Source organism: Macaca thibetana, chromosome 16 (assembly GCF_024542745.1).
Source record: "Macaca thibetana thibetana isolate TM-01 chromosome 16, ASM2454274v1, whole genome shotgun sequence".
NCBI lineage: Eukaryota > Metazoa > Chordata > Mammalia > Primates > Cercopithecidae > Macaca > Macaca thibetana.
The window spans coordinates 16,402,134-16,422,523 of NC_065593.1; the positions used below are offsets into that span (position 1 = coordinate 16,402,134).

Genomic DNA, 20,390 nt, shown 5'->3' on the forward strand with positions numbered 1-20,390 from the left:
ATGGTGAAATCCCTTCTGTATTGAAAAATATTTTAAAAAATTAGCCTAGTGTGGTGGTGCATGCCTGTAATCCCAGCTACTCAGGAGGCTGAGGCATGAGAATCCCTTGAACCTGGGAGGCGAGGGTTGCAGTGAGCAGAGATCTTGCCACTTGCACTCCAGGCTGGGTGACGGAGTGAGACTCTGTCTAAATAAATAAATAAAAATACAAAAATTAGGCCTGGCATGGTGGCTCATGTCTGTTATCCTGGCACTTTGGGAGGCCGACGTGGGTGGATCACCTGAGGTCAGGAGTTCGAGACCAACCTGGCCAACATGGTGAAACCCCGTCTCTACTAAAAATGCAAAAATTAGCCGGGCGTGGTGGCAGGTGCCTGTAGTCCCACCTACTCTGGAGGCTGAAGCAGGAGAATCGCTTGAACCCAGGAGGCAGAGATTGCAGTGAGCCGAGATCGTGCAACTGCACTCCAGCCTGGGTGACAGAGCGAGATCCCATCTCAAAAAAAGAAAAATAAATAAATACAAAAAATAAAAAGTGATTTAAAAGCCAGAAGCGATGACTCATGCCTGTAATTCTAGCACTTTGGGAGGCTGAGGTAGGAGGATTGCTTGGGTCCAGGAGTTTAAGACCAGCCTGGGCAACACAGTGAGACCTCGGCTCTACAAAAAAATTTAAAAATTAACTGGGTGTGATGGTGTGGACCTGTAGTCCCAGCTATTTCGGAGGTTGAGATAAGAGGATTGCTTCAGCCTGGGAGGTCAAGGCTGCGGTGAGCTGTAATGGTGGCACTATAGACTTGGCAACTCTGTGAGACCTCGTCTCAAAAAAAAAAAAATACATATATATATATTTTATATATACACACACACACATAAATAAATAAATAAGTGATTTAAGTTTATTCCTTTTTCTTTGTAACCAAGAGTCCACCTAAAACAAAAGTTAGAATCAAAAGTGGGGTTCCGTGGAACTGATCCTGAGTCCGATAAGGTGCCTGGACAGTTGAAGTAGAATGTTTCTATCCAAAGTTTGCATGAGAGAGTCGCTAATTAATCTGTCACCTGGGGGATCTTGGACTTTAAACATGAGCACTGTTAGTAGGCATTTGATCAGTTGGTGGCTCTAGCTCCGGGTCAGTTCCAGGAGAGAAAGTGTATTTTGAGCTTTCTAGACTGGATTAGCTACTGTGTTATAAATTCCTAGGGCACCTTGCCAAAGTTGTTCTGCTACTTTGTTTTAATGTCTGTCTGTCCCTCTGGATGGCAGACTTTGGAACAGCAGGCGCTCAGAAGCACAGCCCATGTTCTAAGAGACAGGAGCTTTTCCGTGGATTGGGAGAGGATGGAAAACATTAAATAAGGAACTCCTTGGGCTTCTCTCTCTGTCTCATGTCTCACTTTTATAAGCTTCCTCTGATGTCTTTTTTTTTTTTTTTTTTTTGAGAGAGAGTCTTGTTTTGTCCCCCAGGCTAAAGTTCAGTGGCATGATCTCGGCTCACGGCAACTTCCGCCTCCCGGGCTCAAGCGATTCTCCTGCCTCAGCCTCCCAAGCAGCTGGGATTACAGACACCTGCCACCACGCCCAGCTAATTTTTGTATTTTTAGTAGAGACGGGGTTTCACCATGTCTTAAACTCCTGACCTCAAGTGATACGCCTGCCTCAGCCTCCTAAAGTGTTGGGATTACAGGCCACTGCGCCCAGCCTAAAACGATGTTTGAACATTAAAATTAAGATTTTTTTTTTTTTTGGTAGAGATTGGGGGGGGGTCTCACTATGTTCCAGGCTGGTCTAGAACTCCTGAGCTCAAGCTATCCTTCAGCCTTGGCCTCCCAAAATGCCGGGATTACAGATGAGAGCCACCTAACTCGGATACCACTTTCTTTTTAAATATAGATTTGGCGCGGTGGCTCATGCTTGTAATCCCAGCACTTTAGGAGGCCGAGGCGGGCGGATCAGCTGAGGTCAGGAGTTTGAGATCAGCCTGACCAACATGGAGAAACCCTGTCTCTACTAAAAATACAAAATTAGCCGGGCATGGTGGCATATGCCTGTAATCCCAGCTACTTGGGAGGCTGAGGCAGGAGAATCGCTTGAACCCAGGAGGCAGAGGTTGCAGTGAGCCGAGATTGCACCATTGCACTCCAGCCTGGGCAACAAGAGCAAAACCCTGTCTCAAAAATAGTAATAATAAGCCGGCCGCGGTGGCTCACACCTATAATTCCAGCACTTTGGGAAGCTGAGGTGGGCGGATCACGAGGTCGGGAGATTGAAACCATCCTGGCTAACACAGTGAAACCCTGTCTCTACTAAAAATGCAAAAAATTTGTTGGGCGTGGTGGCGGGCGCCTGTGGTTCCAGCTACTCAGGAGGCTGAGGCAGGAGAATGGTGTGAACCTGGGAGGCGGAGCTTGCAGTGAGCCAAGATCGTGCCACTGCACTCCGGCCTGCGTGACAGAGTGAGACTCTGTCTCAAAAAAATAAAAATAAAAATAATAAATAAAAATAAAAATAGACTTCCGGCTGGGCGCAGTGGTTCACACCTGTAATCCCAGCACTTTGGGAGGCCGAGGCCAGTGGATCACGAGGTAAGAAGATCGAGACCATTCTGGCCAACATGGTGAAACCCCGTCTCTACTAAAATACAAAAAATTAGCAGGGCATGGTAGTGCACACCTGTAGTCCCAGCTACTCAGGAGGCTGAAGCAGGGGAATTGCTTGAACCTGGGAGGCGGAGGTTCAGTGAGCTGAGATCACGTCACTGCACTCCAGCCTGGGCAACAGAGTGAGAATCTGTCTCAAAAAATAAATAAATAAATAAAAATTAAAATTAAATAAAAATGGACTTCTATTTACTTTTAGTATTAATAGTATAAATAAGTATCGGTAGTAAGAGCATTAAAAGTCAGGCCAGCCATGGTCAAGTGAGGCTGCAGTTGGTGCTACCCAGGAGGCCAAGGCAGGAGGATCATTTGACCTCAGGAGTTTGGGACCAGACTGGACAACATAGCATGGGGAGACCCTGTCTTGATGAAAACGTTAAAAAAATTAGCCAAGTGTGGTGGTGTGTGCCTGTAATCCCAGCTATTCAGGAGGCTGAGGCAGGAGGATCATTGAGCCCAGCAGGCTCAATAAGCCAAGATTGCACCACTGTGCTCCAATCTGGGTGACAGGTATACTTCTTTCTTTCTTTTTTTTGAGACGGAGTCTTGCGCTGTCACCAGGATGGAGTGCAGTGGCACAATCTCGGCTCACTGCAACCTCTGTCTTCGGGTTCAAGATATTCTCCTGCCTCAGCCTTCTGAGTAGCTGGGATTACAGCAATGTGCCATCACACCCAGTTAATTTTTGTATTTTTAGTAGCGATGGGGTTTCACCATGCTGGCCAGGCTGGTCTCGAACTCCAGACCTCAGGTGATCCGCCCACCTTGGCCTCCCAAAGTGCTGGGATTACAGGCATGAGCTACCATGCCCAGCTGTCATTACTTCTTGCCTCCTTTCTGTTTGGGATTCCCACCTCATCAAACTGTTTAGGAACTGGGAGTTCTTAGTAGTTTTTCTCTGATTTTGAATCCTTTCCTCCTGAACTTTCAAGATCAGCTGGACCCTCATCTGGCTTCTGCAGCGGCATCATCTCTACCACCACCTTCTCACTTCCTGAAGGCAAAGCCCACGATGTGGTGGAAACTGCCCGTGAAGCAGTGTCCATCCTTTGCTGACATGGAGACTCTCCTTATCGATTCATTCTCGTCCTCTGCCTCTGTGCTGAAGTGAGAAGCGGATTCGAGATCTTTACTTTTCTTTCTTTTTTCTTTTTAAATTTTTTTATTGCAGTAGAGGCTCACTCTGTTGCCGGGGCTGGAGTTCAGTGGTGCGATCTCAGATCACTGCACGCTCCACCTCCCAGGTTCAAGCAATTCTCCTGCCTCAGCCTCCCGAGTAGCTGGGATTAGAGGCACCTGCCACCATAGCCAGTTAATTTTGTATTTTTAGTAGAGACAGAGTTTCTCCATGTTGGCCAGGCTGGTCTTGAATTCCTGACCCTGACTCGCCCGCGTTGGCCTCCCAAAGTGCTGGCATTACAGGCGTGAGCCACTGCGCCTGGCCGAGATCTTTTCTAACAAGATGACCGGTATGGACTCTTCTTCCTGTACTGGTAAGTCTCAAGGACTTTTGTTTTCTCTTCTTTACCCAAGTTGGTAAAGAGATTGCCTCCTGGGGAGGGTGAGCGCTTAGCCCTGGGCCTGGGGCCACCCTGGTGGCCTCCCTCTCCTCTCTCTCTCCATCTCCCCCTCCCCCACCCTCCACATTTTTATCCCTCTTTGAAATCACTTTGGAGTTTTTACCATTTTTGTTCATCTCTTTCCCAGGCACCAGCCCCCCTCTGGTGTGCTGTTCTCCAAATCCAGGGCTTCCTCTCTCCTGGAGTTCCTCACCGTTTCCCTGCGGTGCTTTTACATCTGCCGGCAGCCCAGGTTTTGTCAGCTCTTCATGGCTTTCTCTGAGGGCTTTATAAATACAGCAGATAAGTGGCTGGTTGCAGACATTTTCTCCCAGTTTGTTATTCGCCTGCCTTTCGCTTTATAGTTTTTGCCCTACAGAAGTTGATGTATTTTTTCTTTTTCTTTGTGGTCTCTGATTTGGGTTCTAGGGAAAGGAAGAAAGGCCTTCTTTCCTCTGAAATACTAATTACTTCATTGATTCTTGTTTTGCTCTACGACTTTCTTGGCTTCATTTTTTTTCTTTTTCTTTTTTTTCTCCTCTCTCTTTCTCTTTGTCAGAGTCTTGCCTTGTTGCCCAGCTGGAGTGCAGTAGCGTGATCTAGGCTCACTGCAACCTCCGCCTCCTGGGTTCAAGCAATTCTCCTGCCTCAGCCTCCTGAGTAGCTGTGATTACAGATGCGTGCCACCATGCCCTGCTAATTTTTATTTATTTATTTATTTTTTTATTTTATTATTTTTTTTTTGAGTCGGAGTCTCGCTCTGTCGCCCAGGCTGGAGTGCACTGGCCGGATCTCAGCTCACTGCAAGCTCCGCCTCCCGGGTTTACGCCATTCTCCTGCCTCAGCCTCCCGAGTAGCTGGGACTACAGGCGCCCGCCACCTCGCCCGGCTAAGTTTTTGTTTTTTTTTAGTAGAGACGGGGTTTCACCGTGTCAGCCAGGATGGTCTCAATCTCCTGACCTCGTGATCCGCCCGTCTCGGCCTCCCAAAGTGCTGGGATTACAGGCTTGAGCCACCGTGCCCAGCCTATTTATTTATTTTTTGAGATGGAGTCTCACTCTGCCCAGCCTGGAGTGCAGTGGTGCAATCTCGGCTCACTGCAACCTACGCCTCCTGGGTTCAAGCGATTCTTCTGCCTCAGCCTCCTGAGTAGCTAATACATACCCAGCTAATTATTTATTTATTTATTTATTTATTTTGAGAAGGAGTCTTGCTCTGTCACCCAGACTGGAGTGCAGTGGTGCCATTTCCACTCACTGCAAGCTCTGCTTCCCGGGTTCACGCCATTCTCCTGCCTCAGCCTCCCGAGTAGCTGGGATTACAGGCGCCCGCCACCACACCCGGCTAATTTTTTTGTATTTTTAGTAGAGACGGGGTTTCACCGTGTTCGCCAGGATGGTTTCCATCTCCTGACCTCGTGATCCGGCTGCCTTGGCTTCCCAGAGTGCTGGGATTACAGGCGTGAACCACCGCGCCCAGCCTAATTCTGTATTTTTAGTAGAGACAGGGTTTCACCATATTGGTAAGGCTGGTCTCGAACTCCTGACCTCAGGTGATTCGCCTGACTCAGCCTCCTAAAGTACTGGGATTACAGGTGGGAGCCACCACACCTGACCTGAAAATTCTTTTTTTTTTTTTTTTTTTTTTTTTTTCTTTTTTTTTTTTTTTGAGACGGAGTCTCACTCTGTCACCCAGGCTGGAGTGCAGTGGCCGGATCTCAGCTCACTGCAAGCTCCGCCTCCCGGGTTCACGCCATTCTCCTGCCTCAGCCTCCCGAGTAGCTGGGACTACAGGCGCCCGCCGCCTCGCCCGGCTAGTTTTTTGTATTTTTTAGTAGAGACGGGGTTTCACCGGGTTAGCCAGGATGGTCTCGATCTCCTGACCTCGTGATCCGCCCGTCTCGGCCTCCCAAAGTGCTGGGATTACAGGCTTGAGCCACCGCGCCCGGCCTTTTTTTTTTTTTTTTTTTTGAGACAGAGTCTCGCTCTGTCACCCAGGCTGGAGTGCAGTGGTGGGATCACCACTCACTGCAACCTCTGCCTCCCAGGTTCAATTGATCCTCCCATCTTTCCACTTCAGCCTCCTGAGTAGCTGGGACTACAGGTGCATGCCACCAACCGGACTAATTTTTGTTTGTTTGTTTGTTTGTTTTAAGCAGAGGTGGTGTTTCACCATGTTGCCCAGGCTGGTCTTGAACCCTTTGGCTCAAGCGCCCGCCTTGGCCTCCCAAAGTGCTGGGATTACAGGCATGAGCCACCCTGCCCTCTCTGAAAATCCTCATATATTAAGCCAAGAAAAGGGGGATTTATTGGAAAGAGGCTGAGGTACCTCATTCAATCAAAGGACTTGTGGGAAGCCGGCCTGTAGCCGCTCTGCTGGGCCTCAGGTATTCCTGGGACGGGGCGGGAATGCCGAGGCCCATTCTTGTCTCTACTTGTCTGCGTCTCAGCTGCATTCTCTCTAATTCTACGTAAAAGATGAGGAATGAATGTGGCGGCCCATGCATCCAGGTTTCATAGCTTGTGGCAGCAGAGACAGACTGCCTTCCTGAATTTCTGCTTGAGAACATTCCCAGGGAAGGGACTTTCTTTGGCCTGGCTTGGGTCAGGTGTCGCTGAGATCAGTCCACTCTGGCCAGGGGTGGGTTCTCTCTGCTCCAGGCAGATCCTCTGGGCCCACAGGATTGGAGACAGATAGTTCTCAGAAGGGAGAGTGCTGGAAGATAAAGCACTCATGACTTCATGTATTTCCTTCATACAGGCTCACACTTGTAATTTCAGCACTTTGGGAGGCCGAGGCAGTGGGTCGCCTGAGGTCAGGAGTTCGAGACCAGCCTGGCCAACGTGGTGAAACCCCGTCTCTACTAAATATACAAAAATTAGCTGGGTGTGGTGGTGCCGCCTGTAGTTCCAGCTACTCAGGAGGCTGAGGCAGGGGAATCGCTTGAACCCGGGAGGTTGTAGTGAGCCGAGATCACACCACTGCACTCCAGACTGGTGAGAGAAGAAGACTCCGCCTCAAAAAAAAAAAAAAAAAAAAAAGGAAAAAATACAGGTCTACTACACCTCCTTGTTCTGGTTCAGCTGAACCTACTTCTGTTCACAGATCAAGAGCAGGTCTTTGTGTGGAATGGAGAGGGGGCCCTCCTCTGGCCAGCCTGGGGATATTTGCGCTGTGAGGGCACTGAAGCCTGAGAGGCCGCCGCCTGGCAGCCTGGCCGCTGGGGCAGCTGTTCCGCGCTGCTAGCCAGAAGCCGGCAGGCGACGGGAGTGACTTCCTGTTGAGCTGAGTTCTTTGGGTCTAACTTGGAAGTCAAAGTATCCCGGGGTGTGTGTGTGTTTGTGTGTCTGTGTGTGTGTGTGTCTGCGTGTGTGTGTATCCATGCCTGTGTGTGTGTCTGTGTGCTCTGTGCTTGTGTATGTGTGTCTGTGTGTGTGTGTCCGTGCCTTTGTGTGTGTGTCTGTATGTGTATGTCTGTGCTTGTGTGTGTGTCTGTGTGTGTGTCTGTGTCTGTACTTGTGTGTGTGTCTGTGTGTGTGTGTCCGTGCCTCTGTGTGTGTGTGTGTGCTTGTGTGTATGTGTCTGTGTGTGTCTGTGCTTGCGTGTGTGTGTCTGTGTATGTGTGTGTCCGTGCCTCTGTGTGTGTCTGTGCTTGTGTGTGTGTGTCTGTGTGTGTCTGTGTGTGTGTCCGTGCCTCTGTGTGTGTGTGTCTGTGCTTGTGTGTATGTGTCTGTGTGTCTGTACTTGCGTGTGTGTGTGTCTGTGTATGTGTGTGTCCATGCCTCTGTGTGTGTCTGTGCTTGTGTGTGTGTGTGTGTCTGTGCTTGTGTGTCTGTGTGTGTGTGTGTCCGTGCCTCTGTGTGTGTGTGTCTGCTTGTGTGTGTGTGTCTGTGCTTGTGTGTGTGTGTGTCTGTGTGTGTCTGTGCTTGTGTGTCTGTGTGTCTGTGTGTGTGTCCGTGCCTCTGTGTGTGTCTGCTTGTGTGTATGTGTCTGTGTGTGTCTGTGCTTGTGTGTGTGTGTGTGTGTCTGTGTGTGTAGGGGGAATTGTCAGGCAGCCCACTCAGGTTCTGGGGAATTTTTATTATGAAAATACGAACCATCAGCCCTGGCTAGCAGGCCTGTGCCTGACTCCACTAACTCGGCAGGAAGTCTCAACCCCCTTAGGCAATCCTCATTGTGAGCAAACCAAACCTAGACAAAGACGGTGGCTGAGCGTTGCTGCGAGCACTGGCAGGAACTCACTGCTGTGACTTGGGAAGTGTCAAGAGCCCCTTCCGGAAACTCCTCCAGCCTGAGGAGCAAGACAGCAGGTGCGCCCCTGGGATGCACTGGTCACTCACAAGTTGCAGCTCCAGCCCCTGGCGCTCTCGGGTGTATGCGGTCTATGCGTGGGGCCCATGGCCATGCATCCATCTATGGGCTTAGCCATCCACGGATGAGGATTTCTACTCACTGTAACCCCCACCCACGAGCATCTCTCCTGTGCAGGTTGCTGGCTCAAATGTAGTCTTGTTCACTATTGCATTTTATTATTATTATTGTTGTTGTTATTATTTTGAGGCAGAGTCTCGCTCTGTCACCAGGCTGGAGTGCAATGGCGCGACCTCAGCTCACCGCAACCTCTGACTGCCTGGTTTAAGGCGATTCTCCTATCTCAGCCTCCCAAGTGGCTGGGACTACAGGCATGCGCCACCACGCCCAGCTGATTTTTGTATTTTTAGTAGAGACGGGGTTTCACCATGTTGGCCAGGATGGTCTCCATCACCTGACCGCATGATCCGCCCACCTCAGCCTCCCAAAGTGCTGGGATTACAGGCGTAAACCACTGCTCCAGCTTATTTTTTAAAATTATTATTATTTTGAGACAGAGTCTTGCTCTGTGGCCCAGGCTGGAATGCAGTGTCACTATCTCGGCTCACTGCAACCTCCGCCTCCTGGGTTCAAGTGATTCTCCTGCCTTAGCCTCCCAAATAGCTGGGACTGCAGGCACACACCACCATTCCCGGCTAAATTTTCTTTTTCTTTTTTCTTTTTTCCTTTTCTTTTCTTTTCTTTTCTTTTTTTTGAGACCAAGTCTTACTGTGTTACCCAGACTGGAGTGAAGTGGCGCGATCTTGGCTCACTGCAACCTCCGCCTCCCGGGTTCAAATGATTCTCCTGCCTCAGCCTCCTGAGTAGCTGGGATTACAGGTGTGCACCACCACGCCCGGCTAATCTTTTGTACCTTTAGTAGAGACAGGGTTTCACCATGTTGATCAGGCTGGTCTTGAACTACTGACCTCGTGATCTACCCGCCTCGGCCTCCCAAAGTGCTGCAATTACAGGCGTGAGCCACTGTGCCCAGCTAAATTGTCTATTTTTAGTAGAGATGGGGTTTCACCATGTTGGTCAGGCTGGTCTCGAACTCCTGATCTCAAGTGATCCACCTGCCTCGGCTGCCCAAAGTGCTGGGATTACAGGCACGAGCCACCTCGCCCGGCCCACTGTTGCATTTTCTATGTTGTGGGGGTGTGTGTGTGATGTATTGTTTATACATGATGTAGTCATGGTGCTTGAGGATTTAGCCCATCATTTGGAGAATGGATGGAAATCACACCTGAGTGAAACTACTTAGAGCAGGGGACACTGGACTCTGGGCTGAGAGTGTTTTCTGTTTGTTTGTTTTGTTTTGTTTTGAGATGGAGTCTTGCTCTGTCGCCAGGCTGGAGTGCAGTGGTGCAACTTGGCTCACTGCAACCTCCACCTCCCAGGTTCAAGCGATTCTCCTGCCTCAGCCTCCTAAGTAGCTGGGACTACAGGCACATGCCACCATGCCCAACTAATTTTTGTGTTTTTAGTGGAGACGGGGTTTCACCATGTTGGCCAGGATGGTCTTGATCTCTTGACCTCATGATCTGCCTGTCTCGGCCTCCCAAAGTTCTGGGATTACAGGTGTGAGCCACCGTGCCCGGCCGAGAGCATTTTTTTGAAGGATCCTTGCCATAATCACTTTTTAAAAAATTCCCTCAATCATTTATCCTTTGAGTTACAAACAATGCAATTACACTCTAAGTGATTTTAACATGTACAATGAGCCGGGCACGGTGGCTCAAGCCTGTAATCCCAGCACTTTGGGAGGCTGAGACGGGCGGATCACAAGGTCAGGAGATCGAGACCATCCTGGCTAACACGGTGAAACCCCGTCTCTACTAAAAAATACAAAAAACTAGCCGGCCGAGGTGGCGGGCGCCTGTGGTCCCAGCTACTCCGGAGGCTGAGGCAGGAGAATGGCGTAAACCCAGGAGGCGGAGCTTGCAGTGAGCTGAGATCCGGCCACTGCACTCCAGCCTGGGCGACAGAGCCAGACTCAGTCTCAAAAACAAACAAACAAACAAACAAAAAAAACATGTACAATGAAGTTATTATTGACTGTAGTCACTCTGTTGTGCTATCAAATAGTAGGTCTTATTCTATTTTTTTTTGTACCCATTAACCATCCCCACCATCCGCCTACCCGCCCACTACCCTTCCCAGCCTCTGGTAACCATCCTTCTACTCTCTATGTCCATGAGGTCAATTGTTTTGATTTTTGGCTCCCACAAATAAGTGAGAGCATGCGATGATTGTCTTTCTGTGCCTGGCTTATTTCACCTAACATAACGATCTCCAGTTCCATTCATGTTGTTGCAAATGACAGGATCTCATCCTTTTTTATGGCTGAATAATGCTCCATTGTGTATATGCACCACATTTTCTTTATCCATTCATCTGTGTTTTTTTCTTTTCTTTTCTTTTCTTTTTTAAACAGAGTTTTCACTCTTGTTTCCCAGGCTAGGATGCTGTGGCATGATCTTGGTTCCCCATTCATCTGTGTTTTAAATTTTTATTTATTTATTTACAGATGGGGTCTCTCTATATTGCCCAGGCTGGTCTTGAACTCTCAGGCTCAAGTAATCTTCCTACCTCGGCCTCCCAAAGTGCTGGTATTATAGGCCTGAGCCACTGCACCCGGCCTATCCACTCATCTGTTGATGAACACTTAGGTCCTTCTAAATCTTAGCCATTGTAGTGCTGCTCATTCTCAGCTAGTTCTAGTGCTGCAACAAACAGAGGAGTGCAGGTATCTCTTCGATATCCTGATGCCCTTTTTTTTTTTTTTTGAGATGGAGTTTCGTTCTTGCTGCCCAGGCTGGAGTGCAGTGGCGCGATCTTGGCTCACTGCAACCTCCAACTCCCAGGTTCAAGCAATTCTCCTGCTTCAGCCTCCCAAGTAGCTGGGATTACAGGCGCTTGCTACAACGCCAGGCTAATTGTGTACTTTTAATAGAGATGGGATTTTGCCATGTTGGCCAGGCCAGTCTTGAACTCCTGACCTCAGGTGATCCACCCGCCTTGGCCTCCCAAAGTGCTGGGATTATAGGCATGAGCCATCATGCCCGGCCTGATTTCCCTTTTTGGGAGGCATATACTCAGCAGTAGGATTGCTGGATCATATGGAGCTCAATTTTTAGTTGTTTTGAGGAACCTCCAACCCGTTCTCCATAGTGCTTGTACTAATTTACATTCGCAACAGTGTACGAGGCTTCCCTTTTCTGCACACTGTCACTAGCATTTATTGCCTGTCTATCGGATGTAAGCCATTTTAACTTGGATGAGATGATATCTATCTCGTTGTAGTTTTGATTTGCATTTCTCTGATCACCAATGATGCTGAGCACCTTTTCTTATACCTGTTTGGCATTTGTATGTCTTATTTTGAGAATTGTCTGTTCAAATCTGCCCTCTTTTTGATCAGATTATTAGGTTTTTTTCCTCATAATAACTTTTGGAAGCACGATTTCAAGTTTGAATCCTGCTGGGGAGGATAGAGTGAATTTATATTAACTATATGATTTATCTATATTTAATATATTTGTATATATTTCAGCTCTAGCAGTGAGAATGGCATCATGACAGGCCGTGTTGGGAGCTAAACATATAGGAGAAGTGGGCTGGGTTGGGAGAGGGTGAAAGGCACCGGACTTGTGGTGTCATAGGGCCTGCCACATCCACCATCCATCCTAAACGAGAGTCTTAGGCCAACCCCATGCCCTCCTTCAGTGTCTGCACCGCAAGCTCTCATAGCATCGGGCAGTAGCAACGGGAACAAAACTGCTGCCTCTGCAGAGGGAAGCCAAGAAGTTGGTCTGGGGCCAAGACCGTGGTGAAATGATGCACAGGTGATGAGAAAGCAGAAACTACACTGTAGGAAGGGGACATGCAAAGTAGGGGGGATGGGCAGTGTTGACGAAGAGAGAGGAGGAGAGAGCGGACAGAGCAGTGGAGACAGAGAGATCAGGGAACAGGCCCTAGAGCTGCCTTGGTCTCTGACACTGGTCCAGTGGGTTCCAGTCCATGTGCGAGGCCACAGGAAAACAAGGAGAAACTGCGTTTTTTTGTTTTTTGAGATGGAGTCTCGCTCTGTCACCCAGGCTGGAATGCAGTGGCACGATCTCAGCTCACTGCAACCTCCGCCTCCTGGGTTCAAGTGATTCTCCTGCCTCAGCCTCCCGAGTAGCTGGGATTACAGGCGCCGGCCACCACGCCCAGCTAATTTTTGTGTTTTTAGTAGAGATGGGGTTTCACCATGTTGGCCAGACTGGTCTCGAACTCTTGACTTCAGGTGGTCCACCTGCCTCGGTCTTCCAAAGTGCTGGGATTACAGGCGTGGCCCACCGCATCCGGCCGGAAACTTTATTTTTTTGAGGTAGGGTCTTGCTTGTCACCCAGGCTGGAGTGCAGTGGTGCGATCATAGCTCACTGCATCCTTGATCTCTTAGGGTCAAGCAATCATCCCACCTCAGCCTCCTAAGTAGCTGGGACTACAGGCATGCACCTTGATGCCTGGCTGATTTTTTTGTTGTTAATTTTTTTTTGTAGAGATGGGAGTCTCACTGTGTTGCCCAGGCTGGTCTCGAACTCCTGGGATCAATGATCCTCCAGCCTCGGCCTCCCAAATAGTTAGGATTACAGGCATGAGCCACTGTGCCTGGCCGAAACCTTGCTTTTCTGACAGATCTGGTTCACCCTAGCTATGGCTTCCATAGCACCTGTTTTTTTTTTTTATGCTTCTCATAGTCTGGTGTCACTGGCTGTTGACAGGTCTCTGTCATTAGATGATAATTCCTTGAGGCTTGTGTTATCCATCTCAATAACCACAGCACCCAGCCCTGTAAGGGGGAACTTTGTAGGTGTCCATTAATGTTTGAATAAATACTTGCATTTATCACAATTATTGTCCCAAGCCTTGACCCGGAGGCTGTGGAATAAGCAGCAGCACAGACTCGAGAGTTAGTCCACGTTCTAGCCACATGCAACGAGATGAGCTGGGTTAGAGACCCAGAAAGGGAGTCTGAAATGGAAATCGTGGGAGTGGACACAGAGGGTTTACGCATGTGTGGGAAATGGACAAGGAGCCCCATGGACACTCTGTTCTTTGGTGTGTCCTTGCTTGTAACATGGAGGTGATTATGACCTACCGCATAGATGGGGGAAGGAGATCCAAAAGTGATGGCCTTGAAAGTGTTTAGTGCAGGATAAAATAAACACAGGTGTACGTGATCAATGGAGTTGATTGATAAGTCTCATGCATCATTGCCAATTTACGTGTGTGGCCCTGGATCCCGACCTTAGCATCCCCTTTCATTCAGGACAGTGATCATTGCTTTGCTGGACTGCTGTGAGGAAGTGAGGTGTAAGCAGAAAATATGCTTAGGCCAGCCCCTCCTACCTCACAAGGAACACCTGGACAGTTTCCTAAAAATACAGATTCCCGGCACCCTAGTCCCGAAATCAGAATTCTCTGGGAATGGAGCCTAGGAATCTGCATTTAAAATAAGCCCCCCTCCAGGTGATTAAAATGGTTCAAGAAGGCATTAAGAAACACTGAGGCCGGGCGTGGTGGCTCATGCCTGTAATCTTAACCCTTTGGGAAGCTGGGAGGAGGATCGCTTCAGCCCAGGAGTTTCAGAGGCTACAGTGAACTATGATGGTGCCACTGCACTCCAGTCTGGGTGACAGAATGAGATCCTCTCCCCCAACCCCCTGCAAAAAAAAAAAAAAAAAAAAAAAAAAAGAAACATCGAGGCTGGGCGCAGTGGCTCACGCCTATAATCCCAGCACTTTGGGAGGCCGAGGCAGGCGGATCACGAGGTCAGGAGATCGAGACCATCCTGGCCAACATGGTGAAAACCCGTCTCTACTAAAAAATACAAAAATTAGCTGGGCGTGGTGGCATGTGCCTGTAGTCCCAGCTACTCGGGAGGCTGAGGCAGGAGAATCTCTTGAACCCAGGAGGCAGAGGTTGCAGTGAGCCGAGATTGCGCCATTGCCCTCCAGCCTGGGCAACAAGAGTGAAACTCGACAGAGCGAGACTCAAAAAAAAATCGAAAGGATCAATTAAGGTGTCATCAGGTGTGTGTGTGTGTGTTTAGGAGAGTAGGATGGGGAAGACGGTACTATCATCTGTGACCACAAGGTGGCAGCAGGGACAGACAAGGAGAAACAAAGTCTCCGGTTGGTGCTCACATCCAGAGGGGCTGGGGATGGGCAAACCTGGAGATCAGGTTGTGGAAGGAGGTGGGCCCTTTACATGATCTCCTTTGCTAGGTGACATCCCTGTTACCGCAGGGCCAATCGCCTGTGACCACCTGTCTCTTTATCAGGTCTTTATGGAGGCTGATTTTTGCCACTCTGCTGGCAGGAAAGGCATTGTGAGCTTGGGTGGTGATAGTGTGTGTTCCACATGGGGGAGAATGGGAGGCAAGGGGTGTGTCACATCCCCAGATGTGTTCATTGGGCAGGGTCACCTACACAGGGCAGCTTACTCAAAGGACATCAGTGCCTGTTGAAAGCAGTGTCTCCCACCCTCTGCTACTAGGATTGTGGTTGCAGGTGCCTCTCAGGAGAGGCTCACATCTGTGGCTGGGGAGCTGGCCAAAGACCAGGCAAAGGACGCTGGACTGGGGCGGGGCAGGGGCAGGAAACACAGGATGGGGCAGCTGCCTCTGGAAGCAGCCAAAATGTCCCCAGCTGCAGCAGGAGTGAGTAGAGGATTAGGTGACAGTCCCCTAACAGCCCGGAACTAACACCCTCCTCCCCCTCACACATGCACCCTGGCCTGCCCCCTCCAAGCCTTCCAGAGCTCAGAATAATCCTGAGAACCAGGCAGCAGGATGGCAGGGGCTCCTCTTGGGGTCCTGCTCCTCTTGGGGCTCCTCGGTATGGACAGGGGCCGGGGTGAGAGGCAATTGGTCACACAGATACCGACATAAAGGGACTGGGAAGGCAAAGACAGAGACCAAGATGAAGACTGAGACACAGTATTTGGTTCCCAGGCACAGTATAATTGGTTTAGGAGACAGATACGGATAATACACAGCCTCAGAGGCCTGTGAGGACCCAGGGGAAGCAGAGAGGAGAGGTAATTCAGCCTCTTCATTATTGCCAATGACCCTTCCTGCTTGACCCCATCGCAGGCAGTGGTGTGGGGAAGAACGAAGAACTGCGTCTTTATCACCATCTCTTCGACAACTATGACTCAGGAAGCCGGCCAGTGCGGGAGCCTGAGGATACTGTCACCATCAGCCTCAAGGTCACCCTGACGAATCTCATCTCACTGGTAAGATATCCCCACCCTCACCACAAGCCAAAAACCCCACTTCTGGCCCCAACCGCTGAGCTTGGTCCTAAAGCTCACTTCTGGCCCTGAAATCTCACTTCAATCATCCCCATCTCCCATCTGCAGAATGAAAAAGAGGAGACTCTCACCACTAACGTCTGGATCGGAATCGTGAGTCAAATCTGGGGAACAGTGTTAGGTCTTGTCCAGGGGACTCCTTTTCCCCCACACCCCTCCCAGGCAACGCCAGGTGGGAGATGCAGGGTACGCGTCCTTCCGTCCCCCACCCCTTAGGATTGGCAGGATTACCGACTCAACTACAGCAAGGACGACTTTGGGGGCATAGAAATTCTGCGAGTCCCTTCAGAACTCGTGTGGCTGCCAGAGATTGTTCTGGAAAACAAGTGAGAACCGGGCCGGATGCCAGGCCGGTGCGGGCTGGACTTGGTTGGGGAAGGGGGGGTACTCCGAGAGGGTGCAGATCTGTGCAAAAAGCTCGGTTTCCCCGAGCTCACAGTATTGATGGCCAGTTCGGCGTGGCCTACGACGTCAACGTGCTGGTCTACGAGGACGGCTCCGTGACGTGGTTGCCTCCGGCCATCTACCGCAGCGTCTGCGCCGTGGAGGTCACCTACTTCCCCTTCGATTGGCAGAACTGTTCGCTTATTTTCCGGTGGGAAGAGTTACTCCGAGGCCCGGACGGTTATGGGAGGGGCCTGTGTGTGGGCGGGGCCAAGTGGAAGCACCGCCCTCGGGGCGGGGCTTCGCGCTGGAGGTGGAGCCAGTTGTAGGCACAGGGTGGGACGCTGGAGCGGGGTCCGAGGTAGAGGTGGGAACAGAGGCGCGCGGGCTGGGCCTGGGTGAAGGGGTGGGGCCTCGCAGCCCCGCTAGATCCCAGCTTCCAGGGCAGGGTCTGAGGCTGGGGCCCGGGTCAGAGCTTGTGGGGTGGGCTCCCGGCCCTGGCTCCGCAGCTCTCAGACGTACAATGCCGAAGAAGTGGAGTTCACCTTTGCTGTGGACGACTCCGGCGAGACCATCAACAAGATCGACATCGACACTGAGGCCTATACTGGTGAAGCCCCCGCCTGCTCAGAAAAACCCGCTTCTAGACGGGGTCCAGAGAGGGGACTTCCAGGGTGGGCTTGCCCCAGACCAATGCCACTGGAGGATGACTTCCGCAACCGGGTTTAGCTTACCCCTGTCCTGAAATCATTCTCGATTGTTACTCTAGTCCTGCCTTCTGGCTTTCCATACCCTCAAAGAGAATGCCCTTTTCTGCCCGAATTGCCCCCACCCTGACGGCCCATGACCCTGGTGCAGACAGCCGCAGCCTCCTCTTCAGCCCGCCGTCAGCCGGCTGACCCTGCCCGCGTCCCGCAGAGAACGGCGAGTGGGCCATCCATTACTGCCCGGGGGTGATCCGCCGCCACGACAGTGGCGCCACCGACGGCCCAGGGGAGACTGACGTCGTCTACTCGCTCATCATCCGCCGGAAGCCGCTCTTCTACGTCATTAACATCATCGTGCCCTGTGTGCTCATCTCGGGCCTGGTGCTTCTCGCCTACTTCCTGCCGGCGCAGGGTGAGCAGTGGCCCCGAACCCACACCCAAACCCGGGGTCGCTCCCGGGAGGCGGGGCCCGCTCTCACCGGCTCTCCCTCCAGCCGGCGGCCAGAAATGCACGGTCTCCATCAACGTCCTGCTCGCCCAGACCGTCTTCTTGTTCCTCATTGCCCAGAAAATCCCAGAGACGTCTCTGAGCGTGCCGCTCCTGGGCAGGTAAGGGCGGAGCAGGTCTGGGCGGTGACCCCCGCGGGGGCGTGGCCAGTGTGAAGGGCGGGGCCAAGGGGGGGTTGTTGGGTGGGGGCGTGGCCAAAACCCAGAGACCCCGGGAGAAGCTCTGGCTGTCTCGCCCCGCCCTTGGCTTTATTCGGACGCCGGGTGGGGCTGGGACGGGGATGGAGTCCCTGGTCTGCCGTCCTCCTCACTGCTGCTGGACGTCACCTGGAGGTCTCCTGAGTAGCTCTGTTGAGGGACGGTCCGGCTCAGTGCCTCCCTAGCCCCGCCGCCGCCGCCGCCGCCGCCTCTGGCCCCCAACTCACCCCGCATCCCGAGCTCACTGGTTCTCCGGGGATTCCGAGGCCTAGCTGCTGTTGCCACTGTCGCAGGAATGAGGCAGACCCCTGCAGACCCCGTCCACACAGGCATAGCCACGCTCCCTGGACTAGAAGCCGGGCGCCGGCGCCCATCGCAGCCCCAGCTTGCCGAGTCCCCTGCCCCGCGGCCTGGGCTACCCGGCTCAGAGCTGCACCCGGATCCCCGCCGTCTGGGGCTGGGCCCGCGCTGCTGTCTAGTCGCCGCGCCTCCTGCTGCAGCCACAGGGCTGAGATCTGCATTGGGAGCACAGGGGTTAGCGGGAAGGCAGAGGTCCTTGCTCCCGCTGCCAGATCGCCGCGTATCCTGAGCCCCCCAGTACCCCACCTCTAACAAGGTGGCGCCGAAGCTCACGAGGCTGGCTGCGGCTTCTCTTAACACCAGCCCCAGGGTGGGCTTCGGGGCAGGCAGCATCCCCTGCATATTCAGCTCCGGTGGCTCCAGGGATTTCAGCTCTCTGAACTTCTGCTCCAGATATTCATGGGCTGCGGCCACAGAGAGTTCCAGGGAAGACAGAAGTGGGGGCTGGAGGGCCACCTGGAGATGGAGCAGAGCAGTAGCAGGGCAAGGGTCACAGGGCACGCAGGAGACCTACCCAGAAAGTGTCGAGGTGCCGCCCTCGGCGGGCGTAGCCTCACCTCGGTGGAGCTGTGGAAGTGGTAGATCCACATCAGGGTGTCCAGGGAGCTGGGGGTTCCCTTCATGGCTGCCACAAGTGGTAGGACGGGAGAAGGGCTGGGGGATGCGTCTGTCATCGCGCAGGGGGCGCAGCTGGAGGGCGTAACCAACCCGTGCCAGGAGAAGCCGTGTTTGTGAGGTCAGAGAGCGCGTGGCACCTTCCGTAGCTGGGAGGGGGAGCGGTGATGTCACGCATTGTGGGCTTCTCAGGTTCCTTATTTTCGTCATGGTGGTCGCCACGCTCATTGTCATGAATTGCGTCATCGTGCTCAACGTGTCCCTGCGGACGCCCACGACCCACAGCATGTCCCCGCGGCTGCGCCACGTAAGTGTGGAGGGGCCGGTGCGGCCCGGCGGGGGTGGAGCTTACTACTAACCCCGCCCCCTAAGCCCCGCCTCTAACCCAGGTTCTCCTGGAGCTGCTGCCGCGCCTGCTGGGCTCCCCGCCGCCCCCCGAGGCTCCCCGAGCCGCCTCGCCTCCAAGGCGGGCGTCGTCTGTGGGCTTATTGCTCCGCGCGGAGGAGCTGATACTAAAAAAGCCGCGGAGCGAGCTCGTGTTTGAGGGGCAGAGGCACCGGCACGGGACCTGGACGGGTGAGCACAGTGGCCCGGCGGGCTGCGGGGGGTGCCTGCCACGGGGGAGGCTCCTAACGGCCCACCCCGGTGTTTTCCCCGCCAGCTGCCTTCTGCCAGAGCCTGGGCGCCGCCGCCCCCGAGGTCCGCTGCTGTGTGGATGCCGTGAACTTCGTGGCCGAGAGCACGAGAGATCAGGAGGCCACCGGCGAGGTGGGACGGGAGCCAGAAGCGGGTGGAGCGCGGCAGAGGCCCCCCACTGTCTCCCATGCAGCTGGCTCCAGCAGCTGCCTCTTTACTGACTGTGCCATCCCTTCCCCAGGAAGTGTCCGACTGGGTGCGCATGGGGAATGCCCTTGACAACATCTGCTTCTGGGCCGCTCTGGTGCTCTTCAGCGTGGGCTCCAGCCTCATCTTCCTCGGGGCCTACTTCAACCGAGTGCCTGATCTCCCGTACCCGCCGTGTATCCAGCCTTAGTGCGCACCGACTTCAACTTCCCACCCATCTCCAGTAGGAAACTGATTTTGAAAAAGTAGGCTGCCGCCACCGCGGCATTATGATCCCTTCCCACGGCTGATCAATCTGTATTTTGTGAACTTTACAGGAAGAATGGTGTGTGCCCACCCCTTGGTGTGTGTAGGCCTGGCCCCAGTCCAGGGGTCAGCAGGAGGAAACGATTCACACAGGCTCTCAGGTGCCAGTGTTCCAGAAAGCAAGGACTGCCCTTCATTCAGCCTTGCTGACCTCCCAGCCTTTCTCAGGCCCAGCCCCAGGGGACTCTGGAGGCTGCCAGCTTGTGAGCTACCTTTGTTCATCTCATAGCCAAACAGGAGACCCCTTTGCAGGACTTGCACATAGGGAGCCAGGAAACCCTCTTCTTCCCTGGTCTGGCTCTGCTGGAGCTGGTGGGAACCAAACCCCTTCAGTGCCGGTGGCCCTCTGGCCCACAAGTTTAGGGCTGAGGCTGCCCTGGTCCTCCTGCAGTCATTTCTTCTAGGTTTTCTTGGCCCAGCACTGCCCATCCCAACCCCCATGAGGCTCACGCATTGCAGATCCCAGCCCACCCTGCCCCTTTCTTCTGCACCCTGGAGGCTCTCTCTGCCTAGTATACAGGACTGAGAGAAAGG

At 52.6% G+C, this 20,390-nt stretch overlaps 3 protein-coding genes across 6 annotated transcripts in view; 2 read left to right on the forward strand and 1 right to left on the reverse strand.

Annotated features, from left to right (window-relative positions):
- VMO1 (vitelline membrane outer layer 1 homolog) overlaps positions 1–20,390 on the forward strand; it is a 200,421-nt gene that overhangs the window by 64,833 nt on the left and 115,198 nt on the right. The gene's annotated exons all lie outside the window — the stretch shown is intronic.
- Positions 15,377–20,350, forward strand: CHRNE (cholinergic receptor nicotinic epsilon subunit). Its single transcript, XM_050765600.1, has 12 exons — positions 15,377–15,458; positions 15,716–15,858; positions 15,985–16,029; positions 16,153–16,262; positions 16,376–16,531; positions 16,830–16,930; positions 17,239–17,439; positions 17,522–17,636; positions 18,900–19,014; positions 19,097–19,283; positions 19,369–19,475; positions 19,585–20,350. Exons 1-12 carry the CDS (start codon positions 15,413–15,415, stop codon positions 19,738–19,740), a joined length of 1,482 nt encoding a protein of 493 aa, XP_050621557.1. The 5' UTR covers positions 15,377–15,412; the 3' UTR covers positions 19,741–20,350.
- Positions 15,547–20,390, reverse strand: part of C16H17orf107 (chromosome 16 C17orf107 homolog) — a 206,416-nt gene continuing 201,572 nt past the window's right edge. Inside the window, exons 1-4 of one of the 4 annotated variants that reach the window (XM_050765422.1) lie at positions 18,650–18,906; positions 18,339–18,548; positions 17,978–18,247; positions 15,547–17,882 (exon numbers count right to left, since the gene is read on the reverse strand). In XM_050765422.1, the coding sequence (XP_050621379.1) occupies positions 17,784–17,882; positions 17,978–18,247; positions 18,339–18,548; positions 18,650–18,766 (696 nt within the window). In that variant the 5' untranslated portion in view covers positions 18,767–18,906 and the 3' untranslated portion in view covers positions 15,547–17,783. Of the gene's footprint in view, positions 18,549–18,649; positions 18,907–20,390 lie in introns of those variants that run through there. The other 3 variants (XM_050765421.1, XM_050765420.1, XM_050765423.1) reach the window with 3 other exon arrangements.